Source organism: Chlorocebus sabaeus, chromosome 16 (assembly GCF_047675955.1).
Source record: "Chlorocebus sabaeus isolate Y175 chromosome 16, mChlSab1.0.hap1, whole genome shotgun sequence".
NCBI lineage: Eukaryota > Metazoa > Chordata > Mammalia > Primates > Cercopithecidae > Chlorocebus > Chlorocebus sabaeus.
The window spans coordinates 80,514,046-80,535,121 of record NC_132919.1 but is presented as its reverse complement, the minus strand read 5'-3'; the positions used below and the strand labels follow the sequence as shown (position 1 = coordinate 80,535,121).

General features: G+C 54.1%; 1 protein-coding gene and 1 pseudogene across 10 annotated transcripts in view; both read left to right on the top strand.

Moving 5' to 3' along the window:
• Nucleotides 1-21,076, top strand: part of B3GNTL1 (UDP-GlcNAc:betaGal beta-1,3-N-acetylglucosaminyltransferase like 1) — a 137,777-nt gene that overhangs the window by 109,693 nt on the left and 7,008 nt on the right. For 5 of the 10 annotated variants that reach the window (XR_012088961.1, XR_005238826.2, XR_005238824.2 and 2 more), the window contains exons 9-12: nucleotides 3,835-3,959; nucleotides 12,034-12,169; nucleotides 12,279-12,383; nucleotides 12,760-12,834. Coding sequence is in view for 7 of the 10 variants with exons in the window: in XM_037993785.2 (XP_037849713.2) it covers nucleotides 3,835-3,959; nucleotides 12,034-12,169; nucleotides 12,279-12,383; nucleotides 12,760-12,834 (441 nt within the window). In the remaining 3 variants the exon portion in view is untranslated. The remainder of the gene's footprint in view (nucleotides 1-3,834; nucleotides 3,960-12,033; nucleotides 12,170-12,278; nucleotides 12,384-12,759; nucleotides 12,835-21,076) is intronic. The other 5 variants (XM_008013386.3, XM_073005524.1, XM_037993788.2 and 2 more) reach the window with 1 other exon arrangement.
• On the top strand, nucleotides 19,551-20,522 carry LOC140708742 (uncharacterized; annotated as a pseudogene).

Sequence of the window (21,076 nt, the reverse complement as noted above, 5' to 3'; positions counted from 1 at the left end):
TTTTCTTAGTCTTTCTAACTTACCTTTTCACTTCATTATATAATTTCTATTTTCCTTTCTTCAATGTCCCTTATTACATTTTTAATTAAAATCTATTTTCTCTTAAGGATCTTGTAATTTAGCTTTCATTTTTCATATATTTTGTTCCTTTTTTTTTTTTGGAGACAGGGTCTCACTCTGTTGCTGAGGTTGGAGCGCAGTGGCTCAATCTCAGCTCACTACAACCTCTGCCTCCCAGGTTCAAGCAATCCTTGTATCTCAGCCTCCCAAGTAGCTGGGACTACAGGTGCGCACCACCACACCCAGCTACTTTTTTCATTTTTGGTAGAGACTGGTTTTGACATGTTGCCGAAGCTGGTCTCGAACTGCTGGGCTCAAGCAATCCACCCCCCACCTCAGCCTTCCAAAATGCTGAGATTAAAGGCATGAGCCGCCACCACACCCAACCAATTTTGTGTCTCTCTTTTTTTTTTTTAAGAAGAGACGGGGTTTCACCGTGTTAGCCAGGATGGTCTCGATCTCCTGACCTCGTGATCCGCCCACCTCGGCTTCCCAAAGTGCTGAGATTACAGGCGCGAGCCACCACGCCCAGCCAATTTTCTGTCTCCATAAAATTTCTTTTTTTAGTTTAATCGACCCAATTTTATATAAAAGCTTCATTGAGGTATAATTCACATGCCATACAATTCACCTATTAAAATGTGCAATTCAGTGTTTTTTAGCAAATTTCTAGGGCCGTACAATCACCAGTCACCACTACCACCTGATGTTAGAACATGGTCATCCCCCAAAAAGCACTTCCTGTACCCAGAGGCGCACCTCATCCGCCCCCTGCCAGCCCCGGCCAAGCACTAACGCACTTTCCTCAATGCTCTATTTAGACGCACCCCATTAGGGTCCAGTTCTGCACTTAGTCCTTGAGTTTCTGATTTAAGATGGGTCTCCGCCACCTCCCCGCACACCCCACCCATAGCCTGAAACACTGGTGGAGGGTGTGGAATTTATCTTGGCGGGGTGTTCACAGGAGTCTCTGTTTCCTGGTTTGGACGTTTGTTGTTGCTGTGGGGGACAGGCTGAATTTTTATCCATGGAAGTGTTTCCCGTTTTTAGTTTTCTCTGCTGGTTTGGTGCAGAGGACTTAGCGTCCCTGTGTCCCACAGGCTCTGATTGCTGGGCCCGGGCTGGAGCTCTCCCCGTCTGTCCCCACGTGGTGACTGCTGCTTCCTCCTGGAGGCTCGCGCTGGGGACGGGCTCTGGAGAAGGGCGCGCGGCGCTGGGGACGGGGCTCTGGAGAAGGGCGCGCGGCGCTGGGGACGGGCCCTGGGGAAGGAAGCGTGTCCCTGATTGGGCTTCCTTTTGCCTCTCAGGATTGGAGCCTCCAGAGCCTCTGGCCTGGCCTTCCTGGGAGTGGCTTCAGCTCGCGCTCTCCTCCTCCAGGCAGTTCTGGGTGCTCCATCCCCAAAGGCTGCCCGGGATGGTTCCGTGAGCAGATTGGGGCTGGGCAGCCACACTTCCTCCGCTCTCGGCATCTTCCCTGATGCCTTTCTGGGTAGTGACGCATCCCCTCTCCCTGCACACCACAGGGCAGTCCAGGCACCTGGAGGCTGATTGGGAAAAGCCTGGGGGAGGAGTAAGGCCATTTTGGGTCCTCAGGTCTCAGCAGCAGGAATCGGGGGAGGGGAGAGAAAAGTGAGACAGACCCTCTGAGTCCCCCTCCTCCCGGGGCAGAAGCACCACCCAGGAGTTGCTGTTGACTAAATTCTGACTTTACTGCCAGAAAATAAGAAAACCCCAAGGGTCAGGTTCTTCCTGGTGATAGGAAGAGAGAAGCCGTTTTTGTCTTCCTAAACCTATAACGTGTTCAGAGTTCCGATGCTCTTTAGAGCTGCCTTTGAAAACACAGAAAATTAGAGAAAATACTTCAGTGACCCCTGTGAGGGTCTGTGTCCACCAGCACCTGCGGGAGCCCCACCCTGATTCACCCGTGTGAGGATCCGTGTCCACCAGCACCCGTGGGAGCCCCCACCCTAAATCACCTGTGTAAGAGTCCGTGTCCACCGACACCTGTGGGAGCCCCCACCCTAAATCACCCATGTGAGGCTCTGTGTCCACCAGCACCTGCGGTAGCCTCACCCTGAATCACCCGTGTGAGGGTCCGTGTCCACCGGCACCCACGGGAGCCTCACCCTGAATCACCCGTGTGAGGGTCCGTGTCCACCGGCACCCGCGGGAGCCTCACCCTGAATCACCCGTGTGAGGGTCCGTGTCCACCAGCACCCGCGGGAGCCTCACCCTGAATCACCCGTGTGAGGGTCCGTGTCCACAGGCACCCGCGGGAGCCTCACCCTGAATCACCCGTGTGAGGGTCCGTGTCCACCGGCACCCGCGGGAGCCTCACCCTGAATCACCCTTGTGAGGGTCCATGTCCACCGGCACCCACGGGAGCCTCACCCTGAATCACCCGTGTGAGGGTCCGTGTCCACCGGCACCCGTGGGAGCCTCACCCTGAATCACCCGTGTGAGGTAGCACGTGGGCTTCTGTGATTCCTTTGTCTTTATCTTATGGTGGATAAACTTTTAGCAGAGCTGTACACATGATTTTGAGGTCTGTTCTTTGACTCAGCATCTTCTTACAAATCTTTCCATGTCACCGTGGTTTTCATTAAAAGGTATTGCCCTGCGGAGGCGGAGGTTAAATAGTGCATTTTTGTTGGACACGGAAGCGCAGCACTGCCTGTCTGTCCTGGGAGCAAACAGAACCACAGCACTGTCTGTCCTGGGAGCAAACAGGCCAGCGGTCGGGCCGTGATATTTTGGGACCTTTACTGACCTGCACTTGAAGTTTGAGTGCCAGCCAAGGAGAGAAGAGGCTGGACTTAGTAACAGACTGGCCCTGCTGCTAGGCTGTCAGAAAACCCACCCTTTCCTGGAGCAAAGGTGTCTGTGGGCAGCTGACCCAGGTGAGCTGCGGCAGAGAACCATGAGGAGACCAGACTCCACGCCCTGCTCCTCCCCCAGTTTTATGTTTGAATTTAAGGAAACAACAGGGACCCAGCTCTGCACAAGGCCCAGAGCCGGCCCCAGAGGGACCCACGGCTCGGCCACAGCCCTGGGCTGAGGACGGGTCTGCCCAGGAGAGGAGCAAGCAGAGGGCAGGGGCCATTGGGATGATGGGCCGGGGGAAGGAGGGCCCAGGTTCTCACAGGACAGAAAAGTCTGGTGGGAATGCCTGCAGAATGTTCCAGAGCAGAGTCCCCACTGACATGGAGGTGTTCGTGGATCAGCCCCACGGGCTGAGGTTCAAGTTTCTGAGTGTGGACAAGTGAGCGGGGCTGACACAGGCCCGGGGCTGCCTCCCCTCTGCTGGGCTCCGCTGCGCGCAGCCCCTCGCACCCACCCAGCACCACCGTGCTCTGCCCACAGTCGGCACTTTGAGTCCCTTGAGCTTCTGGGGCCGCAGCCACCGGCAGGGAAGGATGGGGATGGAGACCGGACAAGCCGTCCAGGAGCCGCAGCTGCAAGACCCGGACCCGCCCAGCCCCTTTCCTCAGCTGCCTGTCGTCCGCTTTGCCCTGAGACCTTTGCTCCCCAAAATGGAATTTGGGGCAGAATCGAGAACCAGCACACCCTCCCTTCCCCTCTTTCCCGCCTGTTGAGAAGCTCAGTTGCTCACCTCTGTTGGGGTCGCCACCTCATGTCCCTGTTGAGCCTCTAAACTGGCTTCTTTGCAACAAAAGCCTTTCCACCAGTTCCTGGTTGGTCAGCTGAGCACAGGTGCATCTGGGGCAGGCACGCGTTTCCGGCCCCGGTGATGCCTCTGCTCCCGCCCTACAGGGCGTCCCAGAGGACCTGTTGTTCTTCTACGAGCACCTCAGGAAGGGCGGCGGCGTCATCCGCGTGGACCAGAGCCTCCTGCTGTACCGATACCACCCGCGGGCGGCCACGCACTCCGTCCTTGAGTAAGTCGGCCCCGCCCAGCCCGGGACGCCCCGGAGGCCAGGAACAGGGGAGGCGCCCAAGGTCGGGGCCGGGGTTGGTGGGGCCGACCCCAGAGGCTGTGATCAGGCTCTGCCTTGAGACCCAGGGTCTGGTGGGACACGGGGAAGCGCACATCCCAAGGGTCGGGGGCTCGGGGTCTGCAAAGGAGCGTTTCCCAAGGGTGCCAAGGGTGAAGGCAAAACGTCCTCCCCTAGTTCCTAGAGGTAAAACAACCACGCACTGGGTCATTTGAAACCCTGTGCTCCCTTCAACCCGACGGAAGTCTCATGAGTGGGGTCCAGCTGGGTCCACAGGCCTGGGTGCCACGGCTGCCATGGAGGGTGGCGGAGGCTTGGCCAGGAAATCATGGTGCCCAGTGAGGACGAGCTCAGTGCTGCAGGGCCCGGCTCCCTCTCCCACGTCACTGTCAGGTGTGGCCACGTGGGCCTGGGTCCCTCTCCCGTGTCACTGTCAGGCGCGGCCATGTGGGCCCAGGTCCCTCTCCCGTGTCACTGTCAGGAGCGGCCACGTGGGCCTGGGTCCCTCTCCCATGTCACTGTCAGGAGCGGCCACGTGGGCCTCTACAGCTCACAGGCTCCTAACTCCAAGGTCCGTGGCTCTGGCTGGTCTGGGGGGTGCCGCGTGGCTATGTTGGAGCCATGGCAGGGGTGAGGCAAATCAGGGTGAAGTGACGTGCATCTGGAATTATTTCCTTAGATCCGGGCGGGACGATTCCTTCCTTAGAACTCTGCAGGACACACAGGTCTCGGCCACCTGCCTGCCGCGTGCTGCAGCGTTAGTTGGAGTGCAGGCCACCGTCCGGGACTGGTGTCTCGGCCCCTGTGGATACTCAGGGCCCCCGGAGTCTCAAGACCCTAACCAAGGTCCTGTGTGGGTGTGGGAGCCGCGAAGGTCCCGGGCTACTGTGACAGGGCTGAGACTCTCGGCAACTTCCCAGCTCCCCAGGGGGTTTAGGTCACAGGTCACAGGTGGGGCTGGGGTGTTGGCAGGAGGGTCACGAGCTTCCCCACTGAGGGCATCATCTTCACTCCCGCCTGCTGGGGCCACCCACATCTACACTCCTCTTCCTTCTCCCGCGTCCACACTCCTCTTCCTTCTCCCCTCTCCACACTCCTCTTCCTTCTCCCCTCTCCACACTCCTCTTCCTTCTCCCCCGTCCACACTCCTCTTCCTTCTCCCGCGTCCACACTCCTCTTCCTTCTCCCCTCTCCACACTCCTCTTCCTTCTCCCGCGTCCACACTCCTCTTCCTTCTCCCGCGTCCACACTCCTCTTCCTTCTCCCCCGTCCACACTCCTCTTCCTTCTCCCCTCTCCACACTCCTCTTCCTTCTCCCGCGTCCACACTCCTCTTCCTTCTCCCGCGTCCACACTCCTCTTCCTTCTCCCGCGTCCACACTCCTCTTCCTTCTCCCCTCTCCACACTCCTCTTCCTTCTCCCGCGTCCACACTCCTCTTCCTTCTCCCCCGTCCACACTCCTCTTCCTTCCCCCCTCTCCACACTCCTCTTCCTTCTCCCGCGTCCACACTCCTCTTCCTTCTCCCCTCTCCACACTCCTCTTCCTTCTCCCGCGTCCACACTCCTCTTCCTTCTCCCCCGTCGACACTCCTCTTCCTTCTCCCCCATCCACACTCCTCTTCCTTCTCCCCCGTCCACACTCCTCTTCCTTCTCCCCCGTCCACACTCCTCTTCCTTCTCCCCCGTCCACACTCCTCTTCCTTCTCCCCCGTCCACACTCCTCTTCCTTCTCCCCCGTCCACACTCCTCTTCCTTCTCCCCCGTCCACACTCCTCTTCCTTCTCCCCCGTCCACACTCCTCTTCCTTCTCCCCCGTCCACACTCCTCTTCCTTCCCCCCTCTCCACACTCCTCTTCCTTCTCCCGCGTCCACACTCCTCTTCCTTCTCCCCTCTCCACACTCCTCTTCCTTCTCCCGCGTCCACACTCCTCTTCCTTCTCCCCCGTCGACACTCCTCTTCCTTCTCCCCCATCCACACTCCTCTTCCTTCTCCCCCGTCCACACTCCTCTTCCTTCTCCCCCGTCCACACTCCTCTTCCTTCTCCCCCGTCCACACTCCTCTTCCTTCTCCCCCGTCCACACTCCTCTTCCTTCTCCCCCATCCACACTCCTCTTCCTTCTCCCCCGTCCACACTCCTCTTCCTTCTCCCCCGTCCACACTCCTCTTCCTTCTCCCCTCTCCACACTCCTCTTCCTTCTCCCCCGTCCACACTCCTCTTCCTTCTCCCCCGTCCACACTCCCCTTCCTTCTCCCCCGTCCACACTCCTCTTCCTTCTCCCCCGTCCACACTCCTCTTCCTTCTCCCCCATCCACACTCCTCTTCCTTCTCCCCTCTCCACACTCCTCTTCCTTCTCCCCCGTCCACACTCCTCTTCCTTCTCCCCCGTCCACACTCCTCTTCCTTCTCCCCTCTCCACACTCCTCTTCCTTCTCCCCCGTCCACACTCCTCTTCCTTCTCCCCCGTCCACACTCCTCTTCCTTCTCCCCTCTCCACACTCCTCTTCCTTCTCCCCCGTCCACACTCCTCTTCCTTCTCCCCCGTCCACACTCCTCTTCCTTCTCCCCCGTCCACACTCCTCTTCCTTCTCCCCCGTCCACACTCCTCTTCCTTCTCCCCTCTCCACACTCCTCTTCCTTCTCCCCCGTCCACACTCCTCTTCCTTCTCCCCCGTCCACACTCCTCTTCCTTCTCCCCCGTCCACACTCCTCTTCCTTCTCCCCCGTCCACACTCCTCTTCCTTCTCCCCTCTCCACACTCCTCTTCCTTCTCCCCCGTCCACACTCCTCTTCCTTCTCCCCCGTCCACACTCCTCTTCCTTCTCCCCTCTCCACACTCCTCTTCCTTCTCCCCCGTCCACACTCCTCTTCCTTCTCCCCCGTCCACACTCCTCTTCCTTCTCCCCCGTCCACACTCCTCTTCCTTCTCCCCTCTCCACACTCCTCTTCCTTCTCCCGTGTCCACACTCCTCTTCCTTCTCCCCCGTCCACACTCCTCTTCCTTCTCCCCTCTCCACACTCCTCTTCCTTCTCCCCCGTCCACACTCCTCTTCCTTCTCCCCTCTCCACACTCCTCTTCCTTCTCCCCCGTCCACACTCCTCTTCCTTCTCCCCCGTCCACACTCCTCTTCCTTCTCCCCCGTCCACACTCCTCTTCCTTCTCCCCCGTCCACACTCCTCTTCCTTCTCCCCCGTCCACACTCCTCTTCCTTCTACCCCGTCCACACTCCTCTTCCTTCTCCCCCGTCCACACTCCTCTTCCTTCTCCCCCGTCCACACTCCTCTTCCTTCTCCCCCGTCCACACTCCTCTTCCTTCTCCCCTCTCCACACTCCTCTTCCTTCTCCCGCGTCCACACTCCTCTTCCTTCTCCCCCGTCCACACTCCTCTTCCTTCTCCCCCGTCCACACTCCTCTTCCTTCTCCCCCGTCCACACTCCTCTTCCTTCTCCCCCGTCCACACTCCTCTTCCTTCTCCCGCGTCCACACTCCTCTTCCTTCTCCCCCGTCCACACTCCTCTTCCTTCTCCCCCGTCCACACTCCTCTTCCTTCTACCCCGTCCACACTCCTCTTCCTTCTCCCCTCTCCACACTCCTCTTCCTTCTCCCCCGTCCACACTCCTCTTCCTTCTCCCCCGTCCACACTCCTCTTCCTTCTCCCCCGTCCACACTCCTCTTCCTTCTACCCCGTCCACACTCCTCTTCCTTCTCCCCCGTCCACACTCCTCTTCCTTCTCCCCTCTCCACACTCCTCTTCCTTCTCCCCCGTCCACACTCCTCTTCCTTCTCCCGCGTCCACACTCCTCTTCCTTCTCCCCCGTCCACACTCCTCTTCCTTCTCCCCTCTCCACACTCCTCTTCCTTCTCCCCCGTCCACACTCCTCTTCCTTCTCCCGCGTCCACACTCCTCTTCCTTCTCCCCTCTCCACACTCCTCTTCCTTCTCCCCTCTCCACACTCCTCTTCCTTCTCCCCCATCCACACTCCTCTTCCTTCTCCCCCGTCCACACTCCTCTTCCTTCTCCCCCGTCCACACTCCTCTTCCTTCTCCCCTCTCCACACTCCTCTTCCTTCTCCCCCGTCCACACTCCTCTTCCTTCTCCCCCGTCCACACTCCTCTTCCTTCTCCCCCGTCCACACTCCTCTTCCTTCTCCCGCGTCCACACTCCTCTTCCTTCTCTCCCGTCCACACTCCTCTACCTTCTCCCCCGTCCACACTCCTCTTCCTTCCCCCCTCTCCACACTCCTCTTCCTTCTCCCGTGTCCACACTCCTCTTCCTTCTCCCCCGTCCACACTCCTCTTCCTTCCCCCCTCTCCACACTCCTCTTCCTTCTCCCGCGTCCACACTCCTCTTCCTTCTCCCCCGTCCACACTCCTCTTCCTTCTCCCCCGTCCACACTCCTCTTCCTTCCCCCCTCTCCACACTCCTCTTCCTTCTCCCGCGTCCACACTCCTCTACCTTCTCCCCCGTCCACACTCCTCTTCCTTCCCCCCTCTCCACACTCCTCTTCCTTCTCCCCCATCCACACTCCTCTTCCTTCTCCCCTCTCCACACTCCTCTTCCTTCTCCCGCGTCCACACTCCTCTTCCTTCTCTCCCGTCCACACTCCTCTACCTTCTCCCCCGTCCACACTCCTCTTCCTTCTCCCCCGTCCACACTCCTCTTCCTTCTCCCCTCTCCACACTCCTCTTCCTTCTCCCCTCTCCACACTCCTCTTCCTTCTCCCCCGTCCACACTCCTCTTCCTTCTCCCCCGTCCACACTCCTCTTCCTTCTCCCCCGTCCACACTCCTCTTCCTTCTACCCCGTCCACACTCCTCTTCCTTCTCCCCCGTCCACACTCCTCTTCCTTCTCCCCTCTCCACACTCCTCTTCCTTCTCCCCCGTCCACACTCCTCTTCCTTCTCCCCTCTCCACACTCCTCTTCCTTCTCCCCTCTCCACACTCCTCTTCCTTCTCCCCTCTCCACACTTCTCTTCCTTCTCCCCCGTCCACACTCCTCTTCCTTCTCCCCTCTCCACACTCCTCTTCCTTCTCCCCTCTCCACACTCCTCTTCCTTCTCCCCCGTCCACACTCCTCTTCCTTCTCCCGCGTCCACACTCCTCTTCCTTCTCCCCCGTCCACACTCCTCTTCCTTCTCCCCTCTCCACACTCCTCTTCCTTCTCCCCCGTCCACACTCCTCTTCCTTCTCCCCCGTCCACACTCCTCTTCCTTCTCCCCCGTCCACACTCCTCTTCCTTCTCCCCCGTCCACACTCCTCTTCCTTCTCCCCCGTCCACACTCCTCTACCTTCTCCCCTCTCCACACTCCTCTTCCTTCTCATGCCCACTGGCACCATGGCTGCCTCCTTGTGCTGTGACGTGTCCCTGTGCTGTGACGTGTCCCTGACACTTCAGCTCCTTTGCAACATTTCCAGAAATGCTGACTTGTGCTTTTGGGAAAAACTGGGTTTCCACCTTTCCCAGTGCTAAGGCGGGGCCACAGCTTCCTCTGAGGATGTAAAAAGAACGTCACAGGGGGCCCTGGGGAGCCTGTTCTCCCTGATTAAATAAGAACTTTTTTAAATGTGAAAAATGAAAATGAACCAAATACAGATGTTTCATCATGGCTGCTTCTAAATTTTATCTTCCTTTGATGGGCCAACGTTTTCAGACCAGAGACCCCTAGGAAAGCCCGGGAGACAAGGGGCCGTCAAGGAGGCCGGTCTCAGAGGCTCCCCCAACCCCACGTGCCACCCACGGCCACAGAGGCCGGCTGCTTCCTTCTGGAGCCTGACTGCTTTCCTCTCACGTGAACCCCATGGGGCCCCCGAGCTGATGTCGCTGGATGAGGATCAGGCTCGTCCCCCCAGAGACACCCACAGACCGGGGCTGCCGAGGACAAGATGGCAAAACCCGGCGAGGCTGCGTCACCTGGTGGGCGAGTCCCCGCAGTCGTCTGCAGGATCTGTCCTCGCCCAGGTTGATGCCCACACACGCAGGCACGCACGCACACACACTGCACACGCACACAGACCACACACACGCACACACACGCACACACACTGCACACACACACAGACCACACACACGCACACACATGCACACTGCACACGCACACAGACCACACACACGCACACACACTGCACACACACTGCACACACACACAGACCACACACACGCACACACACTGCACACGCACACAGACCACACACACGCACACACACGCACACACACTGCACACACACACAGACCACACACACGCACACACACGCACACACTGCACACGCACACAGACCACACACACGCACACACACTGCACACACACACAGACCACACACACGCACACACACTGCACACGCACACAGACCACACACACGCACACACACGCACACACACTGCACACACAGACCACACACACGCACACACACTACACATGCACACAGACCACACGCACACACAGCCTCACAGTACACGCAGATGTGTGCTCACTGCATACATGTACTCACACTGCATACACAGACCCTCACTGCACACACGTGCACACATGCATGTTACACATCCACACAGTACATACACGCATGTACTCTGAACACCTGCACACACTGTACACACGTGCTCATGTACACGCATGCACTCACTACACACGCATGCACAGTGTGCACACACCCCGTACACCCCACACGGTGTGCACACACCCCGTACACCCCACACAGTGTGCACACACCCCGTACACCCCACACGGTGCGCACACACATGCTTCAGTGTCCTCAAGTCACTGGGACACGCATCTCCCTGTGTCCCGGGCGGGGTCAGGACTATTGAGGTGGCTGCAGAGGGTGGGGAGGAAAAAGTGGACTCCAGGCAGGACATCCCTGACCATGCCTAAGCCCTGCAGCTCCCTGAGCTGACAGAGGGGACCCCATGTCCCCTCATCCCATTGCCTATGGGGGTTCTGCTGCAAACAGGGGGTGCCACAGGGTTGTGGAGTCCAGAGTTTATCCTGGGAGGTGGAGGCAGCAGCAGAATCGTAGAACGGACGAATCCTGCCCCGATCCCGAGGCTGAACCCACAAGGGCCCTGCTCAGGGGAGGCCTGTCACCAGCCAGCGTTGTTGTGTCCGAGACCCAGTGAGGCATGGCCCAGACCCCGTCCCGGAGGAGGCTCCCACGGACACAGCTCCCTTGACAGAGAGCAGAGGGCATCCCAGGACTCGGCCAGGGCAGGGTCTGCCGGGCACAGGGATTCAGCGTGGCTGCCTCGCAGCCGCTGGGGAGGACGGCATCTGGGACATATCCCAGGCCTTTCTGGCCCCGTTGGCCTCTGCATTGCCGAGCCCCTCTGGCTCCTCCAGCTCCTGGGCCTTTGAGACGGGGTCGGCCTGGGCAGCCCCAGGAGCAGGCTCGAGGGAGAGGTGCCCACAGGCAGGTGCTGACAGCGATGGGGCATGTGGGGAGGGGCTGGGGCAGGAAGAGAGAGGGTGGGACGGGGAGGGCCCAGGCAGCGATGGGGCAGAGCTCAGGTCCTAGGAAGGAGCCTGCTCCCGGGACAGCACCTGGGGTCTGCTTATCACAGCAGAGGCAGAAAGAACAGAGACCAGGATCCCAGGGGAGTGACCGGGTTCGGGGCAGTGACCTGAGGCAGAAGATCATGTCCAAGTCTGAGTGCTGTGATTTTATGGGATGGTCGCGTGTGCCCTTATGGGCAAAGGTTTCTCTGGGAAACTGACTTGGGTCAAGTCCAGTCCTCTGCGTCCTACAGAAATTCTGCCTTCCAGAACCTTCTAGATTCTTAAGTGACAGCTTCTTGTCTGGCCCCACCTGTTGGGGTCTGATGGAAGGGGCGGGTCTCCACCTAGGCATGTGGCTACATCCAGCTGGGGCAGGTGGCCTGACCGTAGGACAGCCAGTCTCCCAGACCCTGGGCCCGGTGTCCACCCCACTGGCAGCATCAGCAGAGCACACACCATGTCCTGAATGTTGGCATCTGTGTGCATCTCTGGGGCCCCCGGCCTGCCTCTCACCCTCTTCTCCACTGCAGGACGACCATCTGGACCCACCGCGTCCGCTTCCTGGAAGAGCAGGCCCTTCCCCGCTGGGCAGGCTTCACCATCTGGAACGCCGGCAAGCAGGGGCGCCGGCTGTACCGCAGCTTGACCGCCGCCAGCCAGCGCAAGGTGGGCGCCCTGCCACCCTCTAACACTGCCTGCCCCGCCCCCATGCCGTCCCATAGCACAGGCCCCAGCCTCGGCCTGTCCAGAGCTGCCCTTCCGTGCCTGTCCCCAGGTGGTGGCCTTCTGTGACTTCTGTGCCTGTCCCCAGGTGGTGGCCTTCTGTGACGTGGATGAGAACAAGATCAGGAAAGGCTTCTATTGCCACGAGGACTCTCAGGTGTGCAGGGCCGCACGGCATCACCCTTGGGGTCACCCACCTGCTTCAGGGCTGAGGGACAGCTGCCCAGAGCCTTCCCCTTGGCAGAGTCCACCTGGGCTGTGCCGGCTCCTCGGGGCCTCCAGGGAGCCCAGCCCCCATCCCCTGGGGGAGAACCTGCTGTCCCTCGTGGGTCTGGGCCTTGGCGTAGCCCACCCTGGTCCGTTCTGCAGTCAGGTGTCAAGCAGGGGTGGTGGGGGTTGGGATCCTGCCCTGAATGGCTGCCGCCCAAGCCCTGGGTCCTGTGTGAGGCGACTCAGTGGCTGCGTGCACCTGAGGGCGTCTCTCCTGGGAAGAGCCGAGCTCGGGCAGGACTGACGGCCACTCTCACCCTCAGGAAAGACCCAAGCCCCGAATCCCCATCCTGCACTTCCGAGCCGCCCGGCCACCCTTCGTCATCTGCGTGAAGCTGGTGAGTGTGGGGCCCTTGGCCGTGGGGGGCTTGCGGGTCTCGGGCTCTGCCACGTGGACAGCCTGCCCTGCCATGCAGTGCCTGTGTGGCCTGGGATGAGAACCCAGCCGATGGTGGGCATGGGGACAGGTGCCACAGCTGTCCACAACGGCACCACAGACCAGGCTGTGAGGTGATGGCCACTGCCCTGGGCACAGGAGGCAGCTGGAGGGTGGCCTGCACGGGTGTGAGGGGGATGGATTCTGGTCTCTCTTCTGTCTTTAAATACCTGTAAAACCAACATTTGTTAGAAACTTGCAAAGCATGAGACCCTACGGTGCCATGTCTGAGGGGCCAAGGCCAGGACCTTTAGCTCCCATGGACTGAGGCAGCCGCACCGGGGATGTCCGAAGCCCCTGAGTGTGAACGACCCTTGCCTGGGGTGGGCAGGTGACAGGCACCTCAGGCTCCAAATGCAGCCTTTTTCCCCAGGCGTGGGGGGTCCAGTTGGCTGCAGGGGGCTGAGGTGAGTAGTGTTTTAAAAATTTTACTTTTAAGTTCTGGGATACATGTGCTGAACATGCAGGTGTGTTACATACGTTTACCACATTGTGCCATGGTGGTTTGCTACACCTGTCAACCTGCCATGTAGGTTTTAAGCCCTGCATGCATTAGGTGTTTGTCCTAATGCTCTCCCTCCCCTTGCCCCCCACCCTCCAACAGGTCCCATCGTGTGACATCCCTGTGTCCATGTGTTCTCATTGTTCAGCTCCCACTTACGAGAACATGCAGTGTTTGGTTTTCTGTTCCTGTGTTAGTTTGCTGAGGATGATGGTTTCCAGCTTCATCCATGTCCCTGCAAAGGCCATGAACTCATTCCCTTTTATGGCTGCAAACTATTTCGTGGTATATATGTGCCATATTTTCTTTATCCAGTGTATCATGGATGGACATTTGGGTTGATTTCATGTCTTTGCTATTGTGAATAGTGCTGCAGTGAACACACACGTGCACGTATCTTTATAATAGAATGATTTGTATTCTTTTGGGTATATACCAATAATGGTATTGCTGGGTCAAATGGCATTTCTGGTTCTAGATCCTTGAGGAATCGACATTGTCTTCCACAATGGTTGAACCAATTTACATTCCCATCAACAGTGTAAAAGCGTTCCTACCTCTCCACAGCCTTGCCAGCGTCTGTTCTTTATTTTTTAAAAATCGCCATTCTGACTGGCGTGAGACGGTGTCTCATCATGGTTTTGATTTGCATTTCTCTAATGACCAGTGATATCACATTGTGGTTTTGATTTGCATTTCTCTAACGAACAGTGATGAGCTTTTTTTCATGTTTCTTGAACACGTGTCTTCTTTTGAAAAGTATCTGTTCATGTCCTTTGCCCACTTTTGGATGAGGTTGTTTTTTTCTTGTAAATTTAAGTTTCTTGTAGATTCTGTATATTAGACCTTTGTCAGATGGATAGATTTCAAAAATTGTCTCCTGTTCCATTCCTGTCACTCTGATGATAGTTTCTGTTGCTGAGCAGAAGCTCTTTAGTTTAATTAGATCCCATTTGTCAATTTTGGCTTTTGTTGCAGTTGCTTTTGTTGTTTTAGTCATGAAGTCTTTGCCCATGCCTATGTCCTGAATGGTATTGCCTAGGTTTTCATGTAGGGTATTTATGGTTTTAGGTTTTAGGTTTAAGTCTTTAATCCATCTTGAGTTAATTTTTGCATAAGGTGTAAGGAAGGGGTCTAGTTTCTGTTTTCTGCATATGGCTAGCCAGTTTTCCCAGCACCATTTATTAAATAGGGAATCCTTTCCCCATTGCTTGTTTTTGTTAGGTTTGTTGAAGGTCAGATGGTTGTAGACATGTGGTGTTATTTCTGAGGCCTCTGTTCTGTTCCATTGGTCTATATATCTGTTTTGATACCAGTACCATGCTGTTTTGGTTATTGTAGCCTTGCAGTATAGTTCGAAGTCAGGTAGCGTGATGCCTCCAAATTTGTTCTTTTTGCCTAGGATTGTCTTGGCTGTACGGGCTCCTTCTTCGGTTTCATGTGAAATTTAAAGTAGTCTTTTCTGCTTCTGTGAAGAGCCAGGAATGGCAGCTTGATGGGAACGGGACTGAATCTATAAATTATTTTATGGCCATTTTTATGATATTGATTCGTCCTATCCACAAGAATGGAATTTTTTTTTTCCATTTGTTTGTGTCCTATTTCTTTGAGCAGTGGTTTGTAGTTTTCCTTGAAGAGGTCCTTCACATCTCCTGTAAGTTGTATTCCTAGGTATTTTATTTTATTTTATTTTATTTTATTTTTTATTTTATTTTATTTTTTATTTTATTTTATTTTTTATTTTATTTTATTTTATTTTTTATTTTATTTTATTTTAATTATTTTATTTTATTTTATTTATTTTATTTATTTTATTTATTTTATTTATTTTTTTGAGATGAAGTCTCGATCTGTCGCCCAGGCTGGAGTGCAGTGGCACGATCTCCAGTCACTGCAAGTTATGCTGCCTCTCCGGTTAATGCCATTCTCCTGCCTCAGCCTCCCTAGAAGCTGGGACCACAGGCGCCCGCCACCATGCCCGGCTAATTTTTTTGTATTTTTAGTAGAGATGGGGTTTCACCGTGTTAGCCAGGATGGTCTCGATCTCCTGACCTCGTGATCCGCCCGCCTCGGCCTCCCAAAGTGCTGGGATTACAGGCGTGAGCCACCGCGCCCAGCCGGTATTTTATTTTCTTTGTAGCAATTGTGAGAGTTCACTCATGATTTTGCTCTCTGCTTGTCTATTACTGGTATATAGGAATGCTCGTGATTTTTGCACACTAGTTTTGTATCCTGAGACTTTGTTGAAGTTGCTTATCAGCTTAAGGAGTGTTTGGGCTGAGACAATGGGGTTTTCTAAATATACAATCATGTTATCTGCAAACAGAGACAATTTGCCTTCCTTTCTTCCTATCTGAATACTCTATTTCTTTCTCTTGCCTGATTGCCCTGGCTGGAACTTCCGATACTGTGTTGAATAGGAGTGGTAAGAGAGGGCATCCTTTTCTTGTGCCGGTTTTCAAAGGGAATGCTTCTAGCTTTTGCCCATATGATACTGGCTATGGGTTTTTCATAAATAGCTATTATTTTGAGATACGTTCCATCAATACCTAGTTTATTGGGAATTTTTAGCACTAAGGGGTGTTGAATTTTATTGAAGGCCTTTTTGGCATCTGTTGAGATATTCATGTGGCTTTTTCTTTGGTTCTGTTTATGTGATGGATTACGTTTATTGATTTGCATATGATGAACCAGCCTTGCATCCCAGGGATGAAGCTGACTTGATCATGGTAGATAAGCTTTTTGATGTGCTGCCGGATTCAGTTTGCCAGTATTTTATTGATGATTTTCACATCAATGTTCATCAGGGGTATTGACCTGAAGGTTTCTTTTCTTGTGTCTCTGGCAGGTTTTGGAATCAGAATGATGCTGGCCTCATAAAATGAGTTACAGAGGACGCCCTCTTTTTCTATTGTTTGGAAGTTTCAGAATGAATGGTACCAGCTCCTCTTTGTACCTCGGGTAGAATTCGGCTGTAAATTCATCTGGTCCTGGGCTTTTCTTGGTTGGTAGGGTATTAATTATTGCCTCGATTTCAGAACTTGTTATTGGTCTTTTCAGGGATTCGACTTCTTCCTGGTTTAGTCTTGGGAGGGTGTATGTGTCCAGGAATTTATCCATTTCATCTAGCTTTCCTAGTTTATTTGCGTAGAAGTGTTTATAGTATTCTCTGATGGTAGTTTATATTTCTGTGGGATCAGTGGTGATAGCCCCTTTATCGATTTTTATTGTGTCTACTTGGTTCTTCTTTTCTTTGCCTGGCTAGCGGTCTATTTTGTTAATCTTTTCAAAAAACCAGCCCTGTCATTGATTTTTTTGAAGGGTTTTTTGTGTCTCTGTCTCCTTCAGTTCTGCTCTGATCTTGCTTGTCTTTTGCTAGCTTTTGAATTTGTTTGCTCTTGCTTCTCTGGTTCTTTTAATTGTGATGTTAGGGTGTCGATTTTAGATCTCTCCTGCTTTCTGATGTGGGCATTTAGTGCTATAAATTTCCCTCTTAACACTGCTTTAGCTGTGTGCCAGGGATTTTGGTGCATTGTCTCTCTGTTCTCATTGGTTTCAAAGAACTTCGTTATTTCTGCCTTAATTTCGTTATTTACCCAGTAGTCATTCAGCAGCAGGTTGTTCGGTTTCCATGTAGTTGTGCAGTTTTGGGTTTCTTAATCCTGAGCTCGAATTCGATTGCACTGTGTTCTGAAAGACTATTAGGATTTCCATTCTTACGTGTTTGCTGAGGACTATTTCACTTCCAGTTATGTGGTCAATTTTAGAGTAAGTGCTATGTGGTGCTGAGAACAATGTATATTCTGTTGATTTAGGGTGGAGAGTTCTGTAGGTGTCTATTAGGTCCGCTTGGTCCAAAGCTGAGTTCAAGTCCTGAGTATCCTTTTAATTTTCTGCCTCGTTGATCTAATATTGACAGTGGGGTGTTAAAGTCTCCCATTATTATTGTGTGGGAGTCTAAGTCTCTTAGATCTCTAAGGACTTGTTTTATGACTCTGGGTGCTCCTGTATTGGGTGCATGTATATTTAGGATAGTTAGGTCTTCTTGTTGCATTGATCCCTTTACCATTAGGTAATGCCCTCTTTTGTCTTTTTTGATCTTCATTGGTTTAAAGTCTGTCTTATCAGAGACTAGGATTGCAACCCCTGCTTTTTTTTTTGCTTTGCATTTTCTTGATAAATAACCAAAGGGTAGGTGGTTGATAGAGTGAGCCAGGCCTCAAGCAGTACTGTTGGGAGGTTGTGGGGAACACACAGACACGGGCACCCGTGAGAGCTAGAAGCATGCCACACCACGGCGGGTCATGGTTCCCGCCCTGCAGAAGCCGTGAGGCCAGCATGTGTTGGTCTGTACTGCCCGGCCTGTGGTGAGTTGTCACACAACTAATGCAAGTCCAGGCAGCAGAACGTGAACAGAGCCTCATGGGCACAGCTTTTCGGCAATTACTGGCGCATCCCATTTTATTGCACTTCATTGTGCGTTTTATAAATTATAGGCGTGTGGCAGCCCCACTAGAGCAGCCCTGTCAGTGCCACTCTTCCAGCAGCACGGCCACTCCATGTCTCCTCGTGGTAGTTCTCGCAATACCTCAAACTGTTACTGTATGTGTTACGGTGACCTGTGGTGGCACTACCACCTTGGGGCGCTCATGTGAACCCCAAGGCACTTGGTGAAAACCCTTCCCAGGGAGTGGGCTTAGCGTGGAAAGGAGGTTCCTCCTTGTCCTGCACACGCCATGTCCTTGGAGGGCCCGGAGCCCCCGCGGTCACCTGTCTTGCGTGTTATTCCAGGGGCAGCTGGCAGTGTGGCCTCACAGCACATGCTCGTTCCATGTCGTGCTCTTTTCACATAATGTAGATTGGAGGTTATTCCGTGTGAAGCCCCTGGGCTCCACTGCCGCTGTGACCTTTCTATTCAGGGATATTTCCGGCTTATTTGAGCCGTATTAGCAAAGCGACGGGAAACCAGCCCCACGTACCCATCCCTGGAGCCAGCGTGTCCACCTTGTGTCCTCCACGCCTCCAAATCCCCACGCTGGGGTGTGACACTCATTCTAGCCTAATTTCATCCATTATTGTTTCCCTGATGTATCTCAAAGAGATAAAAACGTTCAAAAGACCATAAAACCACCACAGAATTCCAAATATCCAATGTTCAGATCTTCCTCACTGCCTTGTAAACTGCTTCATGTTTTAAGTTTGCTTGCTGGAATCCGGCAGTGTCCGTGTGACCTCTACGACACCTTTCTCTCTGTCTCCCCAACACCAGCGCTCTCTTCTCAGTTCAGCTAAAGCAGGGGCTTGTGCATCCTGCACTCGCCGACGGGGACCCTGTGGTTCTGCTCCGTCCTATTGAGAGGTGGTCAGACCGAGGCCACATCAGGCTCCCCTGCGATTCCGTTTGGCAGGAGCACCTCGGGGGTCTCGGCACCTCTGTGGCGCTGCTGTTGTGCCTTCCTCCACTGTTAGCTGGAATAGTAAAGAGAAACCCAAGGTTCACGTTCCTCACTAAAACACCTGCTCTTCGATTATATGGATGTTTCATGCATTTGTGATACAGTTACTTACTGATGTACATTTTGGCCATTTTTAATCATTCACTGTTTAAAATGCCGCTGCAGTGAGTATTTGTATATATACATAATTTCGCTCAAGTGGCTCTATGTGGAATAAATTCTAAAAATTTCTGGGTCAAAGAGCACACACATTCAGCCCCAATCTTGCTGTTCACCACCTGCAGGGGCTGTGCCAACCCACCCCCACCAGCGACGGAGCACCTGCCTCGTGCCCTTACAGGGAGGGAAAGCATCTTCTCACGTATTTATGAACTGCTTTATTTCCCTTTTAGTAAATTATTCTTTTCATTAGCCCATTTTTCTATTGGTCAGTATTTTCATAAGGAAAACTCTCTGACGTGCTGTGAATTTTTCTGCCACTTGACATTTTTATATTTATGCCATTGTGATATAATCAAATTAAATGACTTTCATTTATGGAGTTTGATTCATTCTGAGGCAATCACTCCTGGTTGTGAAGTTCAAAAAACCACATTGTCCAATTTTGCTTCTGGGATTTCTACTTTTTAATTACATCTTTGATACAACTGGAATTTCTTTTGGTAAATAGATTACAAATGCAAATTTTTCTTTCCATTTGGATACCTAATTGTCCCAACATCATTTATATCCTGCTTTTCCAGGAATGAAATGCCATCTTTCTATGTTGGTTGTGAACATGCTTTTGGCGCCTGGCAGGGCCAACCCTCATGGCGTGTGTGTGAACACATCCCTAAACCGTTGTCTAATTTACCCTATTTTTGTAGTTCACGTGAGCAGAATCCAGTATCTGTGTTCTTGCATCTGGTTTTCACTCCACGTGTTTGGGGCGTGTGCATATCCGCTGTGTGTGGTGTGGACTTTATCCATGTCCCATGTGCAAACGCCACCCCACCCAGAGGCCACGCCAGGACCCAGGCCTGTGGGCAGTGGTTCCCAGTTTGCTCTTGCAAGGACGCTGTGTCCTCCTGCGTGAGAGTCCCTGCTTCAGGTCTAATCCTGGGAGTGGAAGGCAGGTCGTGGGTGTGGCTGCATCCTCAGCTTCTCTGGATGATACTCGCCAAGAGGCTGGCCCGGGAACACACCGGGAGCCAGAGGGCCCAGCCGCACAGCTCCCTCGCACTGGGCTGGGCACTTGGTCACCAGCAGTTTGGGGAGCGTGTTCTCATGGTGGTTTCAGGTGTGAGTCTGAGCATCAACCCCGTGTCCACTGGATGCTGGAGTTCTTTCCTCTCTGGCGGTGTTTCTCATCAGGGTTCCCCACCGGCCTACTGCACGCTGCGTCTCTCCTGACCTGTAGGAGTCCTCTGTGCCTCTGGCTGCTCACCTTTGTTGGTTTAATGTTTTGCAAATGTCTTTCTCCGTTTTGTGGTTTGCTTTTTCATTCTTCTAATGGAACATGTTGCTTTACAGAAGCATCTAGTTTTAACAGTCTTGTTTAAGATGGTGTCAACACGCACTGGGCTGGCCTGGTCCCTGAACTCAGGTGTGTTTCCTTTGCAAACTCTAGAGGAGAGAGACAAGGGAGGAAGGACAGATAGCAGCAGAGCGTGTGGAAATGTTTTCCAGGCAGGATGGCTTTCATTCAAGTGACAGCATCATTTGAGTGACACCAGTGGTAGGTGGTGTAATGGATTCTGACGTGGTGGGGGTAGGGGGCACGGCCAGGCTCCGATTCCTCCTGCTGGGCCCAAGGACCGAGGACTGTGACGGGAGTGCACGGTCCCTCCCGTGTCCTGCCAGAGGCCAGGGACTTGGGTCCACCACTGTGCCGGGATATGTCCTCAAGAGCTTCTTCAGGAGGTGCTGGGGTGCAGGGCATGTCTGAAAGGCATTTCTGGACACTTGCTGTGGCCTCATACAGGAGAGTAGATGACCTGTCCAGTCGGTACACAGGACAAGATAAAGCATCCAGGGACCCGGGGTCACGGCCCTCACTCCACTGCAGGGGTGGGGATGAGAGAGGCCAGAGGGGATCAGACAGGGCCAGCTGTTGATGGTTCTGAGATGCAGTTTCTGTCTGAGGGGCCTCCTCCCACTCCTGGCCTCTGCAGAGGGGTGGGTGTGTGGAGGGAAGGTGGGTCTGC